Source organism: Pristiophorus japonicus, chromosome 4, assembly GCF_044704955.1.
Source record: "Pristiophorus japonicus isolate sPriJap1 chromosome 4, sPriJap1.hap1, whole genome shotgun sequence".
Classification (NCBI taxonomy): Eukaryota; Metazoa; Chordata; class Chondrichthyes; family Pristiophoridae; genus Pristiophorus; species Pristiophorus japonicus.
The window spans coordinates 41,551,726-41,574,412 of NC_091980.1; the positions used below are offsets into that span (position 1 = coordinate 41,551,726).

The 22,687-nt window shown below is 39.0% G+C and overlaps 1 protein-coding gene across 9 annotated transcripts in view; it reads left to right on the forward strand.

Annotated features, from left to right (window-relative positions):
- The window catches only part of aff4 (AF4/FMR2 family, member 4), a 123,997-nt gene extending 108,145 nt beyond the window's left edge, over positions 1-15,852 (forward strand). For 8 of the 9 annotated variants that reach the window (XM_070878114.1, XM_070878113.1, XM_070878116.1 and 5 more), the window contains 8 exons: positions 843-946; positions 4,941-5,004; positions 7,065-7,201; positions 7,330-7,401; positions 8,327-8,420; positions 8,519-8,562; positions 10,400-10,623; positions 11,473-14,688. In XM_070878114.1, coding sequence (XP_070734215.1) covers positions 843-946; positions 4,941-5,004; positions 7,065-7,201; positions 7,330-7,401; positions 8,327-8,420; positions 8,519-8,562; positions 10,400-10,623; positions 11,473-11,600 — 867 coding nt within the window. In that variant the 3' untranslated portion in view covers positions 11,601-14,688. Of the gene's footprint in view, positions 1-842; positions 947-4,940; positions 5,005-7,064; positions 7,202-7,329; positions 7,402-8,326; positions 8,421-8,518; positions 8,563-10,399; positions 10,624-11,472 lie in introns of all 9 variants that reach the window. The other variant, XM_070878120.1, reaches the window with a different exon arrangement.
- Positions 15,853-22,687: the final 6,835 nt, after the last annotated feature.

Here is a 22,687-nt window from a genome sequence, read left to right on the forward strand (position 1 = left end):
TTGCAATTGTTCTGATGCATTTTGTGTAAATATTAATTTATTTAAACAAAACACTGATTACCAAACAAAGCTTTGCAGTGGAGCAGGTGCAGTGTATGCTGCAATACTAACTTGACGATCAGGTATCTGGGAATTCTGAGGGGTACCATCTCAAACTTGGTCCTGAAGAACTGCATCTATCATGACAAAAGCAAAAGATGCTTCCTCATCAGTAATAGTAAAATCGCATTTCAGATGAAGCTTATTGCATTAGAAAACATTGGTTGAAAATGGTCCTCTGTGGTTTGGAGCTCTTAGTTCTTTAACAAAAAGGTATCCTTCAGCCCATGTGTGATATCCAGGACTAAGCTGTGAGGTAAATTTCTAGCATAAGGAGTAGGGACTCAGACCTACACAAACCTGTCACTCAACAGCTGGATGACAAGTCAGCATCTTGGAGCATATTCCTGTCAAAACCCCTATGAGCGAGTCTGGATTAAACAGTTAGTGACAAGTCAGTCATTTGGCATTGGATTTGAACATCTAGATCATCAAAATGGCTAGCACATTGTTATCCTGCATATATGTCCTTCCACCACATTGATGATGGATGTCTGTCAAATAACTAATGTGGAATCATAATTTGTAGTGACAACAGGTAAAAGGTTTGTTGTGGTAACTGGCAGAAAAATAAGATTTAGTGCCTATCTTGATCATTTTGCAGAAAGATCAGTTGCTGCTGAAATTCTACATATCCAGCTGTTCAATAGGACCACTGTTGGTTGGGTGTTCATGCTGAGGTCAGACTGTTGTAGTGATGTACATTGAAGTGCACAGTTTACTTGATTTTGTTTTGTTCATAGTCACAAGAAAAAAACCCAGTTAGCTCCTTGAACCCTTTACAGTCATCAACACCATCAGGAGATGGTTCGAAGTCAAGAAGGCCCAAACTCAGCTTTGATGATCGGTAAGTATAATAGTCATCTCTCTGATAATCCACTTATCTAAATTTAAATATTGTGCATCACTATTGGAAAAGACCAGATTTATAAATTTAAAAAATGATCAGTTTTTTTTGTAAAATAATACTAATTTAGTCAGTAAGAGTTCAGGTTTGGCATTGTAATTGAGTTCTGTGTAATGAACTGTTACCTGTAATTGTTTCTCTTTCTGTCCATCTATATCAATAGGTTTACTGACTGAGTGTATCGACATTTATTCTTTTAATTTAGATTCATTGCACAATCTCTTACTTGACTCATTCTTTTACAAGATGCCCAAACTGTAGAAAATGTTATCTTCATTAGTCTTTCCCTTCCTACTACAATCTTTCAGCATTTAAAATCCAAGCTTGGCGTTAGTATATTATTATGTCCTGATTTACCTCGCCTCATTTAATGTTTTCAACTTTAGTGTTGCTTGCACCAAGTCCTTCATCTCAATTTTTAAAAAATCCTTGCAAAGTCAAGTGAGGAAATTGGAAAGAGTATACCCTCAAATTAAAACAACTAGGTTTTAGTAAATCCATATTCTGCATTCCACAATCAATTGGTTTTGTGTACATTATATATACTTTATAATTGGCTGTGCTGTTGAGCAGTGGCATTTCATAAGAACTGTTTTTCATGGGTTGCATATTTTGACTTAATTACAACTCTCATTACTGTTGTATCATAACTTTTATTTCACAAAGTTGCAGAAAATAGAACAGCATATATGCTCAGACATTCAGAATATTTTATTATCAGCTGTATGGAACTGGTCTCCATATCTTATTTTAGTATCTCAGCTTTTCAGTGCAATTACCAAAAGTTGAGTTGCTAAAATGTTAAATTGCTTGCAATTTTATTGGAATTCATCCTGTGTTCAGTAGGGTTATAGGATGCTGAATCTTTTTTGAAGTAAGAGTGTCCCAGGCAGAGCGAGCATGAATTAATATATAAAATGGTTGTGCCCAACATCAATAATAAATGGACATATGTATTTGGAATAATGCTTTAAATAAAACATTGCAGTTTTTCATTTTATTAAAACCTAGAAAACAAATAGGAATAAGTTTACAAGAGCAAATGGAAACTGCAGGGAGAAGGAACTGTCTCTCTCACTGTGATCGGGGCCCAGGCGAGACGTGGGTTCGAGGCCCAGGGGCAGTACAGGCCAGCCCACACAGCGATGTGTGTGCACATTAGGTCCATGCAGCAGAGCAGGTCTCCAGTCGTCTTGGATAACCCTTGCCACTGGACCAAGACCTAGCTCTGTCAAGCCCGTATGGTGGCTGGTATGCAACGGCCACTACACATTAAAAAAAATCCACACACAGGCATCTTCCACCCTTCAGGATATAGTTCAGGATCTGGAATATTAGATCCTACATTGAAACACCTGTGAACTCATCCTTTTTTGGTGTGGAAGCAAGTCATCCTCATTTCGAGGGATGCCTGATGATGATGAGGAACAGGAGTAGGCCATTGAGCCCCTTGAGCCTGTTCCGCCATTCAATTAGATCATGGCTGATCTGTCTCTTAACTCTGTTTACACACCTTTGCTTCATATCCCTTAATATCTTTACCTAACAAAAATCTGTTGATCTCAGTCTTAAAGATTTCAATTGACCCAGCATGCATTGTGCATTTGATCCATATCACATGATACCCATACTGAACAGAAATCTGTCGATCTCAGTCCAAAAAAATTAGAATCTCGTTTGGGAGAGTAAGAGTTCCAGATTTGCACTACCCTTTGTGTGGAAAACGTACTTCCTGATTTAACTCCTGAATCACCTAGCTCTAATAAGATTATGACCCCTTTTTATGGCTTCCTCCATTAGAGGAGATAGATTATCTGCATCTACCCTGTCAAATCCTTAATCCTTAATCCTTAATCATTTTAAATAGCTCTACTCGATCACTCCGCAATTGTCTACGCTTCTGGGAATACAAGCCAAGTTTATGCAGTCCTCATAATTTAACCCGTTAAGCCTGCTATAATTCTGGTGAACCTGTGCTGTACCCCTTTCAATGTCAGTATATCATTCCTGAGGTTCGGTGTCCAAAACTGAACAAAGTACTTGAGCTGTGGTCTGACCATGGCTATGTGCAACTGAAGCATCATTTCCGCCCCCTTGAGACAAAGGCCAAGTTCCTTTAGCCTTTTGGTATCTGTGCACTGGCTTTTATTTATGACCGTGACTGGTGCCAACGAACCGGAAGCTTCGTGGAAGCATTCTGCTCGTGCACGCTTCTAGAGCAGGCTCATTAACAAAAAAAATTAAACTGCCGGGGAGGGAGCGGGCTCGGGGGGAAAATGCCCAGGGCATTTTCTTACATGGCTTGACAGGGTAGATGCAGGGAGGATGTTTCCCCTGATTGGGGAGTCTAGAACCAGGGGTCACAGTCTCAGAATAAGGGGATGGCCATTTAGGACTGATGACGAAAAATTTCTTCGCTCAGGATGGTGAATCTTTGGAATTCTCTACCACAGAGGGCTGTGGATGCTCAGTCGTTGAGTATATTCAAGTCAGATATCTAAGATTTTTGGATATTAAGGGATATGGCGATACTGCAGGAAAGTGGAATTGAGGTAGATGATCAGCCATGATATTGAATGGTGGAGCATGCTCAAGGGGCCGAATGGCCTAATCCTGTACTATTTCTTATGTTCTGCCGGGGAAGGAGCGGGCTCTGGGGAAAAATGCCAGGGAAGGAGCGGGCTCTGGGGGGAAAAAAATGCCGGGGAAGGAGCGGGCTCCTTGGAAAAAATGCCAGTGAGGGAGCGAGCGAGCTTGTTTTTTAAAAAAAAAAACAAACAGAAACAACATGCTTCTGGTTCCAGATTAATGCACAGTATGCTTCTATGTAGTCACTCCGTTAAATTATTTGAATACATGGACACCTAAATCGCTTTGCTCCTCCACTGCTCATAGTTTCTTACCAAGACGAAAATATTCCAATTTGTCTTCCTCAGATCTAGGATGGAGAGACTCTTTCGCAGTGCATCATGCACTTATCCGACACTTACTGCATTCCACCATTTACTGTATTCCACCAGTACTGATATTCTCAACGGAAATAGCAACAGTTTTAAGTAGTCACAATTGCATTTTTTTATGGGGAAAGGCAGATAAATATTGAAGAGGAAGATTCAGGCTTTGTGGAACAGGGGAACGGGATTAATTTTTGATTGTTTTATGTAAGAGTAGGCACAGATTCAATGGGCTGAGTGGTCTGGTTCCATCACTCTTAACTATGCTAGGCAATGTTGATTATTATGCAACGATCAAATATCAGTGATAATTGTGGAGCTTAGCTTTCAGTATTACCAAGCAGGCGTTGGTGAAAAAATTGATGCAATTAGCCCAACTTATCTTTTCTTCATTTTGGAGAATTGTAATGACAGCAGCAATACCACTGATTGGCTGAGTGTTTTGCCATGTGAATAATCAATTTTCTTTATCTATGAAACAAGCTGTTACTGAGTTGCTGTCAAGCACCTCCTGGCAGCCAGCACAAAGCAAATTTGGCAGAACCCTGTCGACATCCTCCCCTGGGTGCAAGGCCAAAGAAATTGAAAGGACAAAGATGAAAATGGAAGAGAGAATTTTGTATTCTCATGAAAATAACTTATCTGTCTTTGTGCATAACAGATTCCAAAATATAGTAATTGTATAACTTGGTTCTATTTTAACTAATATCCAAACAATACTTGAAGCTTGAGACTTCAGACTGTTCAATATTTTCTGCCATTTGAATTTGTAAGTGTTTTCAAAATAGAATTTTAACCAAATGTTATTCTATTAATTCTAAGCAACAACAAAAAATGTGTTGAGTAAAACTTGCAAGATTTGAGTGTGCTTAGCATGGCTGTGATTTATGGTTAGTGAAGCAAAGATGTTACTATCTTGCAATTTTGAACTGGAGAGAACTAAATATCAAAAATTAGTTTTGACTTTTTCAATCTTTTAGGTTGCATTCAGCAGATCATTACCTTCAGGAAGCAAAAAAGCTTAAGCACAATGCAGATGCACTGGTGAGTACTTCACAATGATGCTTATCCTTTTTAGTTCAATAACAAAACGATGTCTGGTGAGCAGATTAGAGTAAATTAGTTTTCTTCCAGTGACATTTTAGTCTCCTTATTTAAAGATGAAACAACTGCCATATTACTTGTTACAGTTTTGGAGTCCAAATACTGAGTTGGATAGACTTGAGTCATTGTATGAGTTCAGTTTCCTAGTACTCATGCTGTTGCTAAAGATTGAGCAATGGTATATAGGCTAGTTCTGAGGTGAAAAGGATATTGAAAATGATTAAAATGTGCTTTGAATTGGGTAAAAATTATCTTTGGAATGGTTGAGGTTTAAGGGGGATGTGCATTGGATACAATATATTTAGAAATGGGTTGCATAACAACTTGTGTCTGATCCATACGACTGACTTTTTCATAACTGCAAATTAACTTTGTGCCATAGTGCCTTTTTAAAAAAATATATTAAAGCTAGTTCCTTTGGATGTAACTCTTTGTTCCATTGAACAAAAAAACACCATAGTTGAGTGTTTGGTATTGGTGCTTTACAGCATGTCAGAGGTAAATGTAATTTGGGGCCAAGTTTGTGAATCTCGGTTTAGGGCTTGCATCAGGAAAGTCTAATTTATCAACCTTTATTACAATAGTGAGTGGCAACTTACTTCACCTATTAAATGTTAAAGCTGCTAGTAAGAAAATTACTATTTTCTTAAATGTGAGGTTGCATATTGTACCGAAGACTATATTCCACTCCTGAACTGCAGTTACCGCCTCGCATTTTGCTCACGAAATCAACTCAACTCACCCATGGGAATGTTTTGTTGTTGACCATACTCCTTCATATGTAAACATAATTTCAGGTGTGATCGGTAGGCTTCTTGTTCCGTTTACACCATTCTCCTCCACCAAAAAAAGCTGCTGTTCAGAATTGGAATGTCAGTAAAGCAGCCCCTATGATTGGAATAAAGAGTATAGTCAAGCAGCTGCAGTTGAATGCTGATAAAGACTTATCTTGTTTGGCTGGAATACTGAGCTTGTAATTGAATCTCTACAAATTACCATAAATAGCCATATTTGCTGTTTATCACAAGGGCATTTAATTGTTCAAAATTCATTCTGGGAAGGCATATTTTACACCTGGTAGAATTACTAAAATATTCTGTTGAGTGGTGATATTTGGCAATGGGTTAACTATTTAACATAGATATCTTTAGAAACAAGTGATTAGAGAATATCTTGTATAGCCCCCATTACTTAAAACATCCATGTTAATGCGAGCAGTCACTTATATTGGCCAAAAAGAAATAATTATCCATTTACATTAATGTCAATTTCAAAGTTATAGTGTCTTAAGTGCTCCATTTATTTGGGTCAAACAGCTGTGTTTTACTTTGTTTCCTCTAAGTACGAGTTACAAGTATCTGAACTGTTTCCTTTTATGTGTTACTTTTTGTTGATCTTACAGAATCATAGAAGGAGGTCTCCTGGCTCTGAGTTATCTGTATAATCTCACTCCTCTGACTTTTTTCCTTGTGGGCTTTAAAATTTATCTTTTTCAAATATTTATCCACTTCCCTTTTGAAAGCTGTTATAGATGCTGCTTCCATCACTGTTTCTGGCAGGACATTCCCTTTTGATGTAAACCTTAAATTGTTAATCTTTAGTTACTCTTCCAGTGGAGATAGATTTTCCCCCTGCACCTCATCAAAATCCTTGAGTTTTGAACATTTCTTTCATACCTCCTCTTTATCTTTGCTGTTCTAATGAAAGGAGCCCCAGTTTTTGTAGTCTCTTCTCAAAACCAAAGCCTTTCACCCCTGATGCATCTTAGTAAAGCTCCTCTCCAACTTTTCTACGGCTTCGCCTTCCTTCCTAAAGTAGGGTACCGAAAACTAAGCACAATATTTTTGCTGCTCTAACCGATATTTTATATAGGTTTAGCATTAGCACTTGCTTTTGTACTCTGCTCCTATTTATAAAATCTTGAATAATTTTTTTACATCCTTATTTTGGATTATTCCTATGGTCTATGTACTGACCCCTTCCTGTTTTGTCATTTGTAGTCAGACAGATTTGAAAAAGCAGTGTATTACCTTGATGCTGTTGTATCTTTCATCGAGTGTGGTAATGCTTTGGAACGAAATTCTCAAGAAGCCAAATCTCCTTTCCCCATGTATGCTGAGACAGTAGAACTTATCAAGTAAGTAAGCTCTAAACATACGAATACTACATTTTTTTACTTTTTATAATTGTATATGACTAAATGGTCTTTCGTAAAACATGTATTCTACTTCATTGCTGTTTCAAAATTTGTCTCTTTCTTTCTAGATACACTATGAAGTTAAAGAATCATATGGCACCTGATGCTACAGCAGCAGATAAAAAGCTGGCAGTCTTGTGGTAGGTTTCGCCTAGCAGTGTTCTATTTAATCTATAGTCTGGACCTTATCACATTATTGTGAACTAGCAGACATTTTTGTCATGCTTATTGAATACTCCTGAGCTTTAATTGACCTGATGCTGCAACCAGAAGAAAAGTTGTTTAAAATGGATGGTTTGTAATAGTTGAGCTATTTTTAAAATAAATGCCAAGCCATTTTAGTTTTATAATTCTTTTCCATCATGTGAAGTTAATAGTGATTCATTTGGTTTTGTGCCTTCTAATGATACCTCTGGTTTGCACTGAAGCTGGATAACATCAAACATTACTGATGGTAAGGGGTGGGCGATTATGTTGGACTTCCAACATGATGTGACAGTTGCAGAATGCGGGTTGATGCCTGAAGTTTCCCACAAGATGTGCTCAATTGAAGTTGCAAAAAAGATTCACAAGGGTGATACCAGAACTGAGAGCATTAACTTAACGGGAAAGGTTGAACAGGCTGGGGCTCTTTTCTCCAGAAAAGAAAAGACTGAGGGGTGACCTGATGGAGGTCCTTAGGATTCGGAAAGGGTTTGATAGGGAGACATAGAGAAGATATTTCCACTTGTGGGAGACACCAAAACTAGGGACCAGAATATAAGGTGAATTCAGGAGAAACTTCTTTAGCCAAAGAATAGTAAAACTGGAACATGCTGCCACAAGGAGTAGTTGAGGCGACTAGCATAGATACATTTAAGGGGAAGTTAGATACGCACATAAATACTTTAAAAAAAAATTAAGATATTGATAACCCAGTGGCGTTTTTAAAAATATTCTAAATTGGTTGATCTAGTACTTGAATATTCAGTTTTCAGCTATGACTGATCAGAGTAGAAGAAGCATATGCAAAAGTAAATTCCTCCAGTTAACGATGAAATTAAAATTAATGTTATTGTTTTCTAGTCTCCGATGTCAGTCACTTTTGTACATGAGGTTGTTTAAACTGAAGAAAGACAGTGCACTAAAATACTCCAAAACATTGACTGAACACCTCAAGGTAAATCATTATGGAGCTTTTATAACCAGTTTGTTTTATTTGGCTGCTCTTACTCTAGACATTTCCTTGCTCTGATATCAAATAATTTTATTTTCTAGAATTCATATAACAGTGCACAGGCTCAGTCACCTGGCGTAGGAAGGTAATTTATTTTTGCTATATATGTGTGTATTGATTATTGTGAATGATTTTTTGAATCTTGTTGTGTTTACGTAGTGGTCTGTATTGCACAGAATCATTTTAAATGTGTTGAATGATAAGTTTCCAAAGACAAAAGTTGATGCAAAAAAATTAGCTGTTGTATTGATTAACTAATGATACTAATGTACTTTAAATGTACATTATTTTTTATGGAGAAAACTTATCCTTCGCAGAACTACTTTGAGTTCCTGAATTCCCCCATATTAAAACATCAGTTTACTGTCGAATAAGAAAGCTCTGTTGCCTTCTGTTAGCTACTGGTCACAATTAAAATGAGGGATAAGGCTGTTTTGGTGGGCTCTTTGACACTTCAAATTATATTACAGGTACTGTGTATTTGTTATTGTGACTCTTCCTATAGGCTGCTGGTAGTTCAGGGAATTTTTACCTCCCTGTGCTAACCAATTTCTAAGTTAATAATGAACTTAGTGTTTTATTTTGCCTCCCTGCTCCCACCTTCCAATTTGCAGAAGGGGGCAACGTTAAATGTTAAGATTACTATTTCAATAAAAATTGGTTTCAAAAGTCTTCCTTATTCCTTGGAAAGTATGTGGCCATCTATTGGAGCTAAAATGTATTTTTAAATCTATGCTCCATACTGCTCTACTGAGATGAGGTAGGTAGAATGGGAGGCAACTCTTGTGGAATATAAATGCCAGCACAGACTAGTTGGGCCGAATGGCCTATTTGTGCTGTATGTTCTGTATAATTATCCATCTCACCATAGCCCTGCAAATTAACAATTTACCATATTCCCCTGTTAAATATAAAAGTTTTTCCTGCACTGCCATTAACCAGTTTCCTCCAAAACAAAAACTTCCCTTCGGTCTTTAAATTTGTCACTGTTAAGCTATTTTAAATACTTGATTGATTAGATTGCTGATTGTAGGAGGGCAGCAAGGTACTCCCCACCAACAACAAATTTCTCAATTCACCACCAGTCTGGAGCACCTTCACTCTGACCGTATCATTAATAAGCAACCTGAGTTTCAATAAAACTACATGTCTTTGGGTCTAAAAACAAAACCTTCCTGAGACTATGCTTCATTTGACAATTCATGCAGCACAAAGAGATTGAGGCTGTGGTTATGCTTTTGCTACAACTATCTATTCCTGGCCATTACTTTTTAAATGTCTCAATCATTTAAATAAACTTTAATTTGTAATGCACTGAGCCTTTTTAAACTCTGCTTGACACTCAGGTTATACTCTGTGGCTTCAACCACATGCAATATGATGTGACCTTGCCCTGATGAGAGTGAGGAGGGTCTCACCAGGGGATTCTGGAAATAAGTCAGAACCTGACTCCAGAATAATGCTACTTTTTCAATCCTGTCCAATGAAAACTGTTGAACAACAATGCTAATCCGGCAGTATAGATGCATCCTTAAGTGATTTCTCCAAGTACTGGAAAAGCCAAAGAAGCCCCTGTATTGACCAATCCTGGTATATTAATTTTTAAGCATCAACCGGACTTTGGGCTTGTGTATGCATCTGTTGAGAGGTTAGGGTTCTGCTTGTCAAATAAGCTGCTGACCATGAATATGAAGCTCTCTCACGGCCAGTTAGATGAGAAACCAGAGAGCAGTTGATATCTGTAGAACCATTCCTCAAAATGAACCTCTGTCTTCAAAAGTATGAGGAAGGAGGGACGAACTAGAGACTAGACCAGTGTATACAGAATTCCTTAAGAAGGCAGTTGAGTCTGAAAGTATGCTCTTGTTGTATTTTACCGTTTTGGGACGAGTTTAAAGCTTTTGATCCTCTTCACTTCTTAGCAAAGCTGCAGGCACGCCATCTCCAGTATCTCCCAAACTCTCGCCAGGTAATACTGGAAGCTATTCCTCTGGAAGTAATACTTCCTCCAGCAGTTCTTCTGCCTCAGTCACAATTCCACAGAGAATCCACCAGATGGCAGCTAGTTACGTTCAAGTCACATCCAATTTCCTGTACGCCACTGAAGTGTGGGACCAAGCTGACCAGCTGGGAAAAGAAAACAAAGGTAGGTTATAAAAGGATGTTTATATCCTGACAAATCTACTACGTTAACAGAATGCATTACATCAATGTTACCCATGTTTGTGTTTCATAAGAATAACTGCCCTGAAAAATCTCCACGTTGATTATAAGAATCCAAATTCGGGGATTTTGCCCTTCGATATCACGATTTGATATGGTCCCCGGTCTGCGCGTGGCGTGGGCTGGTCCCTGGTCTGCGCCCGGCCTCGGCTGGTCCCCAGTCTGCGCCCGGCGTCTTAATGATGGCAGTGATACACTTCCCTTTTAAATTCTAAGTATTGAATCAGGCAGCTGGTTGTTGCTGTACTGGGCTTGCTCAAAACTTACTTCCTAGATCTGTCCAGTGGCCAAGCCCAAGCCTTTAACTTAGTTCATGTTCTAACAAATTTAAACCTTCAAATGTTTACAGTTATTTCAACTTAGTTGGTGTGTAATTGTAACTGTCTTGTCCATTTGTTGTGGAATGTAATTCTCAAATCTAAATGGCTACCTTGTGACAATATACCACATGTACCAATTGGGAAAACAAGTAGGAATGCTACATTTGTACTATGGCTCAAATATATAAAACACGATATTGCAAATGCTGGAAATCTGAAATAAAAACAGAAAATGCTTTAAATACTCAGCAGGTCGAGCAGCCTCTATGAAGAGAAAAAAACAAATAACATTTCAGGTCGATAACCAGTATTTTCTGTGTATAAATATTTGGATTTTTCTCTCTTATAATTACTTTGGTGTTGTTCAGACGAATACTTGGAAGTTTCAATAATTATGTTGGTGCAATAATGTTTTTAATAAAGTTACTGAAAGATTATTTTCTTGTTTACAGACTTTTTTGTGGAGCTGGATAAAGTGATGCATCCTTTGGTATTCAGCAGCAGCAGTATGACTGATCTCGTGCGCTACACCCGTCAGGGTTTACATTGGCTCCGACTGGATGCAAACCTGTTACCATGAGCTTGGAAAAGTTGGACAGAAGTCCTGAAAAATCGGCCTTTTTCTTACTGTCACAGAATTCTTTTACGTCACTGTGTTTCCACTTTTTCTAATTGTAAATAGGCTTCTGACCTTTTACAGAACAAAAATTATGACAAGTTACAGTGCTGATGAAACTATTTTTGAACCCAGTGACGTAACTTTCTGATAAAATACATATAACAATTTTTAACACTTATGTTACATTTCTTCACAAAAACCTTAGTCAGGGCTTCAGAAAGCTTTTCCCTATTACGAAGGATAATTTCTTTTTGTTTGCAATCCCGCCTCCTAATCATGTAAACACCGTGACTAGCACCTTTTACATTACACTAATCAATCACAGCTTAGATACGAAAACCAAGCTAACTTGCATGGAATCTCCAGTGGGTGCATTATATTTTATACTGATTCTGTATTCTATTTAATATTTCCATAGAAGTTCATAACTATTGTAAGGATAACTGTAGAGTTTCTCTACCTTTGTATACTATTCGGTTTCTGGGCTGAATCAGGAATTATCACAGGGTATATTAAAAACTCTTATTAATTGTGAGAGACAGTAGCATGTTCAAAGCCAGATCTTGTATCCAGGTTGGATGCTGTGACCTACTTGGGAAGTTTACTTCATCCACCAAAGTAGAAAAATGTGCTGGTGCTGTAGCAGTTCTTTGTGAACAGCATTGACTTTCTAGCACATTTGATATAACATAATTGTGAACGGATTTATTGCCAGTTGAACATTTTAAGACATTGTTTATGTGGGTACTTTACTGCATTCATTTTTGAATGTTGCGTACTAGATAACTGAATTGTCTGAAATGGTTTAGTATAACTGTTGTACAAAAGGCATGCACCCTTGTACAGAAGATGTACAACACATGGTTATAGTAACCTATCTGAGATGCTAGACAAATAAATAGCAGTTCCTTGCATCACCACCCTGCTTCCAAGTATCTGCTCGTCTGCTTCACTGGATAAACATCTTATCCAACCTACAGTGTACATAGACAGGAGATAGCATTAAGATATGCACAGCTGGATAGTACCAGTGAAAGCTGTATTTCTGAAATGCTTCTCATTTAACTGGATTTTTTAAAGTAAAAGTGGGACGTGCCACAGCATAAAAAGGACTTTTAAATATAAATAATTGAGTTCCTATGTATTAAGACTAAGATCTGGAAACTCACACTACCAATGCAACAACAATTATGCATCAGATTTACACCGCTGCTTTAAATATTACTGATTAATATACATACATTTCTTTAAAACTGAAACAGTATAACCAAGTTTGCATTTTCTGTGTGTTTTTGTTAGCGTACTCTTTGGGAAGTTTGAATCTGCCACGTCAAATGCACTGGGTGTGCCTTATACATCTCTTTTATTTCCCTCCTGGTTTGTTATATATTTACAGTAGATTACAAGGTGCTACATCAAACAGTAAGGCTGTGTAAATGATGTAATTTTGAAGAAAGTTAATTCGAGTTATCTTCTCCATCTTGAGTAATGCTGTGTTGTTGAATGTTGGTATAGTTTGACTACATCTGCCAGATATCCATGCCACTCTGATCTTATGAAATGATTACATTGGGTGTGAAACAGGGAATTGGTCTATTCCTCTGAGAATAAGCAAAATAAAAGTTGGGGGAGGGGTGCAAACATTCTTGCAATAAACTTAATGTGCAGCCAGGTGAACTGAAGAAATATAGCAGTCTAAAGTAAAGAGTCTATTTTGATGTAATTTTGTTTTAAATCAAACTAACTTCGGTCTAGAAATATTTACCATGTTGAATGTTTTTATTTTGAAACAATTCTTATCCTGCCAACTAAAAAGGAAATCATACACTTGCCATAATTTAGCATTACGTTGGTTAGACTGCAGTCAGCAAATATATAAGTAGTTTAAAAGGCAAAAGAAAAAATTTATTTAGAGGGGTTATTAGTCTAAATCAGGCCATTTTATTTATATATTTATTTTTTATTTTGGGGCGTATTCTAAAAGTGTGTGTTCTTTTTGCTGCTTTAAAATATTGCGAAATGGATTTCCTGCTGAAAGTCCAACAATGTGCTTGAATTGAGAAGTGGCATCAGTATTGAGAGTGCATGGATGCGACAGAATGTGAGTGAATAGCATGAGCGGGGGGAGGGGGGGGGGGTTTACTTTCCCTTCTCCCAGAAAGATTTAAATTATTGTGGCGTGTTTCCAACATGTTTGATGTGGAAAGATAGGCCTGATTGTGAGAAGGTGTGCCTGATTTAACAATCAGTCTCTCTTTGCAACACAATGAGTTAAGAATAGGATGCTTTTTTTTTACACCGGGCTAGACAGGAATATATTTTTGGAAAATAAAATGGCGACTTTTTTTTTAAGGTTATAAGAGTTCCATAATGGAGCAGCTCAGCAACCATCCTTTTCCTCGCATCTTTGACTGCTGAAATGTCTTTGTGTTGATGGCATACTTCGGAGAAGTCAAACAAATAACATTTTGTGTAATTAAAAAATGAGAGAGCCACTTGTTACAGCCTAATACTTGCAAAGAAATCTGTAATGTATTCTCCAGTGTCCACTCTGTAGAAACTGCTAATGTATTCAACCACAATAAGAAATGCCCATTGAACCACTAACTAGCGGAGTCTTCCTGTACAGTGGTATCCAGAGAGATCCTCAAACATTCAGTCAGCCGAATTCCAAAATGGTTTCAATCTTTACCGTTGTTGTCTTGAGCTATGTGTATGTGATGTTAATACTGAAGGTGTGTAATGATAGGTTTGTGTCTGATATGATGTCTGCCCATAAAGTATCAAAAGTTTTTAAATGTAATGTGTATTTCTAATTATAAATGTTTATTTGATAGAAATAACTGACCTTATAATATTTTATAGTATTTATTACTGTAGATGTCTAGGTCATCTAGACCTTTTAGCACGCTGTTCCCATTTAATGCCTCCCTATGATTTGTATTTTCATTTTCAGAATTTAAAGATGAACAAAATTTACTGGAAACCATCTCCTCACTTAGCTACACTGTTTTGTTTAATTTCAGTCGAAGCTACAGATGAATTTATTGAAACACATTCAGCATTCAGATATAATAAAATATGACAGAAAACATTTAAAATAAATAAAAAGGGAAGTGATAACTATGACCATTTGAGTATGCAGCTGACTTTTGTATGTTCCAGTAATGACGTTATTAAAACATGTTCTCATCAGTGTTTATACCTCACCAAATCATTGTTCTCAATTTGCCTGTTGCCTTTTCACTTTTAATTTGGGGGATTTCTTGAAAATGAATGTTTTTGTTCCTTTACACTCATGCAAAGTTAAATCGATTGCTGGATTGATTGTTCCATGTTTCTTTCCTCTCTTTCCCCCCCCTCCCCCCCCCCCCCCCCAAACTCCACCAACCCACCCATAAACAGATTGTTTGTACCAGTAATGGGAGAAAAATATGAAGTAACTTAAATACTAGCATTTTGCATAGTTTTGGAGGTCCTCAACCTAACTGCCTGTATTTTATGTGAACTATACAAGTTCATGGAGTGTTATCCCCATCAAAGAAATGTATTACTAAATACAATTACTGTTAGTATAATTTAGGATATGTAACTTACAAAATGTACCTTTTTAGAGTTATGGGGAATGGTCTATTTTTAATTCTAATTTTCTTTTAAATATGTTCCAAATAACTTGTTTACTTATGATTTATAACACTTGATTACATTGGCTTATACAAATGGAGGTGAATAGTTAACTCAGTAAGTGAAAGCGTTTATAGCTGTGGGTGAGGTTGCTCTCCAACATAGTGCCATCTTTTGCAGTATACAGTACTTTGGCTCTTTACAAAGAGTACTGCAGGGTCACGATTGCCTCAGATATGACGAGGCATTTGCATTGGGAAGTATTTGTAAAATAATCTGTTTATGGCAAGTAAAGCATTGTATAACCTGAATTTTTGGCTTCTGTAAAGAATATTATATATTTTCCATCATAATGGAAAAGGGTTTTTAGCAAATTTAGATTGTTGCAGCTCAGCTCTGTATTTTTCAACTTTAGCCACAAGTTGCATATTTTTAAGGAAAATGGGATTCACGTATTTACTGTGTATAAAAAAAAACCTCAGATTCTTGTTAATTATTCTGTCAGGAAAAGTAGGTTTGCTTTGTATAATGCAGAATTGTTAACTTTAGTGAACTTCCAGTGAGCTTTTTCTTTAATAAACTTTTCAAATGCTGACTAGTTTTTGTGTTTTTATTGCATCAGTGCCACCATGCATTTGATGGCTCAAATCTATTTTCATCAAGTTACACGGAAATGTTTTTTGCAGTAAATTAGGGGAAAAGGTTAGAGACAATGTTTAAATGTCATCACCATTCTCTTCAATTTAATCATTGTGAATGTTTGCTTCATAACCAGACCAACAAGGAAGACCAGGCAAGTAATGCAGAGTTCCAAGTACATCTCGCGCTCTAACCAGTACTGGGAATGGACAGGCGTTTCTGCGGCCACAGATGTGATTCCAGAATGATATGTTGCCTCCCTGGTGCCAAGGTCAAGGATGTCAGAGCAGCTGCAGAACATTGTGAGAAGGGGGGAGGGTGAACAGCTAGAGGTCGTGGTCCATATTGGTATCAATGACATAGGTAGAAATAGTGATGACGCCCTGCAGGCAGATTTTAGGGACCGAGGAAAGGGATTAAAAAGCAGGACCTCAAAGGTAGTGTCCATATTACTGTCAGTGCCATGAGCTAATTGGTATAGAAATAGAGCAGATAAATGCATGGCTTAAGGAATGGTGCAAGAGGGAGGGAATTCAAATTCCTGGGACATTGGAAACGGTTCTGGAGGAGGTGGGACCAGTACAAACCGGACGGTCTGCACCTGGGTAGGACCGGAACCGATGTCCTAGGGGGCAGTGTTTGCTAATGCTGTTGGGGAGGGTTTAAAATATGGCACGGGGTTGGGAATCTATGCAGGGAGACAGAGGGAAATAAAATGGGGGCAGAAGCAAAAGGTAGAAAGGAGTTAAGGAAAACTGGAGGGCTGAGAAATCAAGGGCAAAATACAAAAAGGGGCCACATTACAACATAATTCTAAAAGGACAAAGAGTGTTTAAAAAAAACAAGCCTGAAGGCTCAGTGTCTCAATGCGAGGAGCATTCGTAATAAGGTGGATGAATTAACTGCGCAGATAGCTGTTAACGGATATGATGTAATTGGGATTATGGAGACGTGGCTCCAGGGTGACCAAGGCTGGGAACTCAACATTCAGGAAGGATAGACAGAAAGGAAAAGGAGGTGGGGTAGCGTTACTGGTTAAAGAGGAGATTAACGCAATAGGAAGGACATGAGCTTGGATGATGTGGAATTTGTATGGGGGTAGAGCTGCGGAACAGCAAAGGGCAGAAAACGCTCAGAGTTGTGTACAGACCACCAAACAGTAGTGGAGGTTGGGAATGGCATCAAACAGGAAATTAGGGATGTGTGCAATAAAGGTACAGCAGTTATCATGGGTGACTTTAATCTACATAGATTGGGCTAACCAAACTAGCAATAAGTGGAGGAGGATTTCAGGAGTGTATAAGGGATGGTTTTCTAGACCAATATGTCGAGGAACCAACTAGAGAGCTGGCCATCCTAGACTGGGTGTTGTGCATTGAGAGAGGATTAATTAGCAATCTTGTGCGAGGCTCTTTGAGGAAGAGTGACGATAATATGGTAGAATTCTTCATTAAGATGGAGACTGACACAGTTAATTCAGAGACTAGGGTTCTGAACTTAAAGAAAGGTAACTTCGATGGCATGAGACATGAATTAGCTAGGATAGACTGTTGAATGATACTTAAAGAGTTGACGGTGGATAGGCAATGGCAGACATTTAAAGATCACATGAATGAACTTCAACAATTGTACATCCTTGTGTGGTGTAAAAATAAAATGGGGAAGGTGGCTCAACCGTGGCTAACAAGGGAAATTAGGGATAGTGTTCAATCCAAGGAAGAGGCATATAAATTGGCCAAAAAAAGCAGCAAACCTGAGGACTGAGAAATTTAGAATTCAGCAGAGGATGAAAAAAGGAGGGGGGAAATAGAGTATGAGAGTAAGCTTGCAGGGAACATAAAAACTGACTGCAAAAGCTTCTATAAATATGTGAAGAGAAAAAGATTAGTGAAGACAAATGTAGGTTCCTTACAGTCAGCATCAGGTGAATTTATAATGGGGAACAAAGAAATGGCAGACCAATTGAACAAATACTTTGGTTCTGTCTTCACTAAGGAAGACACAAATAACCTGGAAATACTAGGGGACCGAGGGTCTAGCGAGAAGGAGGGGCTGAAGGAAATCCTTATTAGTCAGGAAATTGTTAGGGAAATTGATGGGATTGAAGGCCGATAAATCCCCAGGGCCTGATAGTCTGCATCCCAGAGTACTTAAGGAAGTGTCCCTAGAAATAGTGGATGCATTGGTGGTCATTTTCCAACATTCTATAGACTCTGGATCAGTTCCTATGGACTGGAGGGTAGCTAATGTAACACCACTTTTTTTTAAAAAGGACGGAGAGAGAAAACAGGAAATTATAGAGCGGCTAGCCTGACACTGGTCGTGGGGAAAATGCTGAAATCAATAAAGATGTAATAGCGCATTTGGAAAGCAGTGATCGGATCGGTCCAAGTCAATATGGATTTATGAAAGAGAAATCATGTTTGACAAATCTTCTAGAATTTTTTGAGGATGTAACTCGTAGAGTGGACAAGGGAGAACCAGTTGATGTGGTGTATTTGGACTTTCAAAAGGTTTTTGACAAGGTCCCACACAAGAGATTAGTGTGCAAAATTAAAGCACATGGTATTGGGGTAATGTATTGACATGGATAGAGAACTGGTTGGCAGACAGAAAGCAAAGAGTAGGAATAAATGGGTCCTTTTCAGAATGGCAGGTAATGACTAGTGGGGTACCGTAAGGTTCAGTGCTGGGACCCCAGCTATTTACGATATACATTAATGATTTAGACGAAGGAATTGAATGTCATATCTCCAAGTTTGCAGATGACACTAAGCTGGGTGGCAGTGTGATCTATGAGGATGCTAAGAGGTTGCAGGGTGACTTGAACAGGTTAGGTGAGTGGGCAAATGTATGGCAGATGCAGTGTAATGTAGATAAATATGAGGTTATCCACTTTGGTGGCAAAAACAGGAAGACAGAATATTATCTGAATGGTGACAGATTAGGAAAAGGGGAGGTGCAACGAGACCTGGGTGTCATGGTACATCAAGTCATTGAAATTTGGCATGCAGGTACAGCAGGCGGTGAAAAAGGAAAATGGCATGTTGGCCTTCATAACGAGAGGATTTGAGTATAGTAGAGGAGGTCTTACTGCAGTTGTACAGGGCCTTGGTGAGGCTACACCTTGAATATTGTGTACAGTTTTGGTCTCCTAATCTGAGGAAGGACATTCTTGCTATTGAAGGGTTGCAGCGAAAGTTCACCAGACTGATTCCCGGGATGGCAGGACTGACATATGAAGAAAGACTGGATCGACTCAGCTTATAGTCACTGGAATTTAGAAGAATGAGAGGGGATCTCATAGAAACATATAAAATTCTGACAGGATTGGACAGGTTAGATGCAGGAAGAATGTTCCTGAAGTTGGGGAAGTCCAGAATCAGGGGTCACAGTCTGAGGGTAAGGGGTAAGCCATTTAGGACCGCGATGAGGAGAAACTTCTTCACTCAGAGAATTGTGAATCTGTGGATTTTTCTACCACATAAAGTTGTTGAGGCCAGATCATTAGATATATTCAAAAGGGAGTTAGATGTGACCCTTACGGCTAAAGGAATCAAGGGGTATGGAGAGAAGGCAGGAGTGAAGTGCATGATCAGCCACGATCATATTGAATGGCGATGCAGGCTCGAATGGCCTACTCCTGCACCTATTTTCTATGTTTCTATGTGTCTCGAGAGATGGTGCAGGAGGGAGGGCTTTAGATTCCTTGGACTTTGGGACCTGTACAGCCCGGACGGGTTGTACCTCAAACAGAGCTTGGACCAATATCCTCGCGAAGGTGCGGGTTGCTGGTGCTGTTGGGGAGGGTTTAAACTAATTTGGCAGGGGGATGGGCACCAGTATGTAGCATTAGAAAGGGGAATCTAAGTGTACAAAGGATTGGGATAGACAGATAGCACTAGAGCAAGAAATAGTAGGTATTAAGTGGGGTCAGACTAAGAAAGAATATAAGATAGATTTAAAGTGCATATGTGTAAAAGCACAAAGCGTAAGTAAGGTTGGTGAGCTGCAGGCACAAATCGCCACATGGGAATATGTTGCGGCATTAACTGAGACCTGGCTGAATAAAGGGCAGGATTGGATGCTAAATTTTCCTGGATATAAGGTGTTCAGGAAAGATAGGGAAGAAAAGAAAGGTGGGATGGCAGTATTTATTAAGGAGAATATTAGTGCTGGAGAGAGGATGTCCTGGAGGGGTCAAGAATCGAATCTTATTTGGTTAGAGGTGCCATTACACTACTAGGTGTATTCTATAGGCCACCAACTAGTGTGAAGGATATAGAGGAGCAAATTTGCAGAGAAACTACAGAGAAGTGCAAGAACTATAAAGTAGTGATAATGGGCTCTTCAATTATCTTAATATAGACTGGGACCGTAATAGTGTAAAGGGCAGAGGGTGGGGGTGGGGGGTGAGAAGAATTTCTGCAATGCGTTCAGGAGAACATAAGAAAATAAGAATTAGGAACAGGAGTAGGCCATCTAGCCCCTCGAGCCTGCTCCGCCATTCAACAAGATCATGGCTGATCTGGCCGTGGACTCAGCTCCACTTACCCGCCCGCTCCCCGTAACCCTTAATTCCCTTATTGGTTAAAAATCTATCTATCTGTGACTTGAATACATTCAATGAGCTAGCCTCAACTGCTTCCTTGGGCAGAGAATTCCACAGATTCACAACCCTCTGGGAGAAGAAATTCCTTCTCAACTCGGTTTTAAATTGGCTCCCCCGTATTTTGAGGCTGTGCCCCCTAGTTCTAGTCTCCCCGACCAGTGGAAACCACCTCTCTGCCTCTATCTTGTCTATCCCTTTCATTATTTTAAATATTTCTATAAGATCACCCCTCATCCTTCTGAACTCCAATGAGTAAAGACCCAGTCTACTCAATCTATCATCATAAGGTAACCCCCTCATCTCCGGAATCAGCCTAGTGAATCATCTCTGCACCCCCTCCAAAGCTAGTATATCCTTCCTTAAGTAAGGTGACCAAAACTGCACGCAGTACTCCAGGTGCGGCCTCACCAGTACCCTATACAGTTGCAACAGGATCTCCCTGCTTTTGTACTCCATCCCTCTCGCAATGAAGGCCAACATTCCATTCACCTTCCTGATTACCTGCTGGACCTGCAAACCTACTTTTTCGGATTCATGCACAAGGACCCCCAGGTCCCTCTGCACCGCAGCATGTTGTAATTTCTCCCCATTCAAATAATATTCCCTTTTACTGTGTTTTTTTTTCCCCCAAGGTGGATGACCTCACACTTTCCAACATTGTATTCCATCTGCCAAACCTTAGCCCATGCGTTTAACCTATCTAAATCTTTTTGCAGCCTCTCTGTGTCCTCTACACAACCCGCTTTCCCACTAATCTTTGTGTCATCTGCAAATTTTGTTACACTACACTCTGTCCCCTCTTCCAGGTCATCTATGTATATTGTAAACAGTTGTGATCCCAGCACCGATCCCTGTGGCACACCACTAACCACCGATTTCCAACCTGAAAAGGACCCATTTATCCCGACTCTCTGCTTTCTGATGGCCAGCCAATTCTCTATCCATGCTAATACATTTCCTCTGACTCCGCGTACCTTTATCTTCTGCAGTAACCTTTAGTATGGCACCTTATCGAATGCCTTTTGAAAATCTAAATACACCACATCCATCGGTACACCTCTATCCACCATGCTCGTTATACCCTCAAAGAATTCCATTAAATTAGTTAAACATGATTTCCCCCTCATGAATCCATGTTGCGTCTGCTTGATTGCACTATTCCTATCTAGATGTCCCGCTATTTCTTCCTTAATGATAGTTTCAAGCATTTTCCCCACTACAGATGTTAAACTAACCGGCCTATAGTTACCTGCCTTTTGTCTGCCCCCCTTTTTAAACAGAGGCATTACATTACCTGTTTTCCAATCCAATGGTACCTCCCCCAGAGTCCAGAGAATTTTGGTAGATTATAACGAATGCATCTGCTTTAACTTCCGCCATCTCTTTTAATACCCTGGGATGTATTTCATCAGAACTTTCTGGATCAGTACGTTTCTGGCCCATGAGGAAGGAGACATTGCTGGATCTGGTTCTGGTGAATGAGGTTGGTCAAGTGGAGCAAGCGTCATTTGGGGAACAGTGAGCATAGTATCATAAGTTTTAGATCAGCTGTGGAAAAGGACAGGGAACAACCTAGAATAAAAATACTTTTTGGAGGAAGGCCAATTTCACTGGGTTGAGAATGGATCTGGCCCGAATGAATTGGAATCCAAGATTGGCAAGCAAAACTAATGGGCTGCCTTTAAGAGGAGATGGTTTGGGTACAGTCGAGGTACACAACCAAAGTCAGCTCCCTGGACGACGAACGAGATCGAGAATAAGATGATGCAGAAAAAGGCTGTGTGTGGCAGGTTGAGAATACAAGTGAGAACCAGGCTGAATATAGAAAGTTCAGAGGGGAAGTGAAAAAGAGGGGCAAAGAGAGTATGAGAATGGATTGACAGTTCACATAAAAGGGAATCCAAAAGTCTTCTCTCGGCATATAAATAATAAATGGGCAGCAAGAGGAGAGGTGTGGCTGACCTATGCATGGAGGCACAGGGCATGGTTGAGGTACTAACTGAGTAGTTTGCATCTGTCTTTACCAAGGAAGAAGATGTATTTAATAGAGATGATTTTGGTGTGTATGTATAAACTCACGGATATAAAATGGCAGAGAAAAGACATTACATTCAAATCTCTGGGCAGGCGGAGCTTAAGGAAACGGTGTGAAACTTAATAAAAGATAGCATAA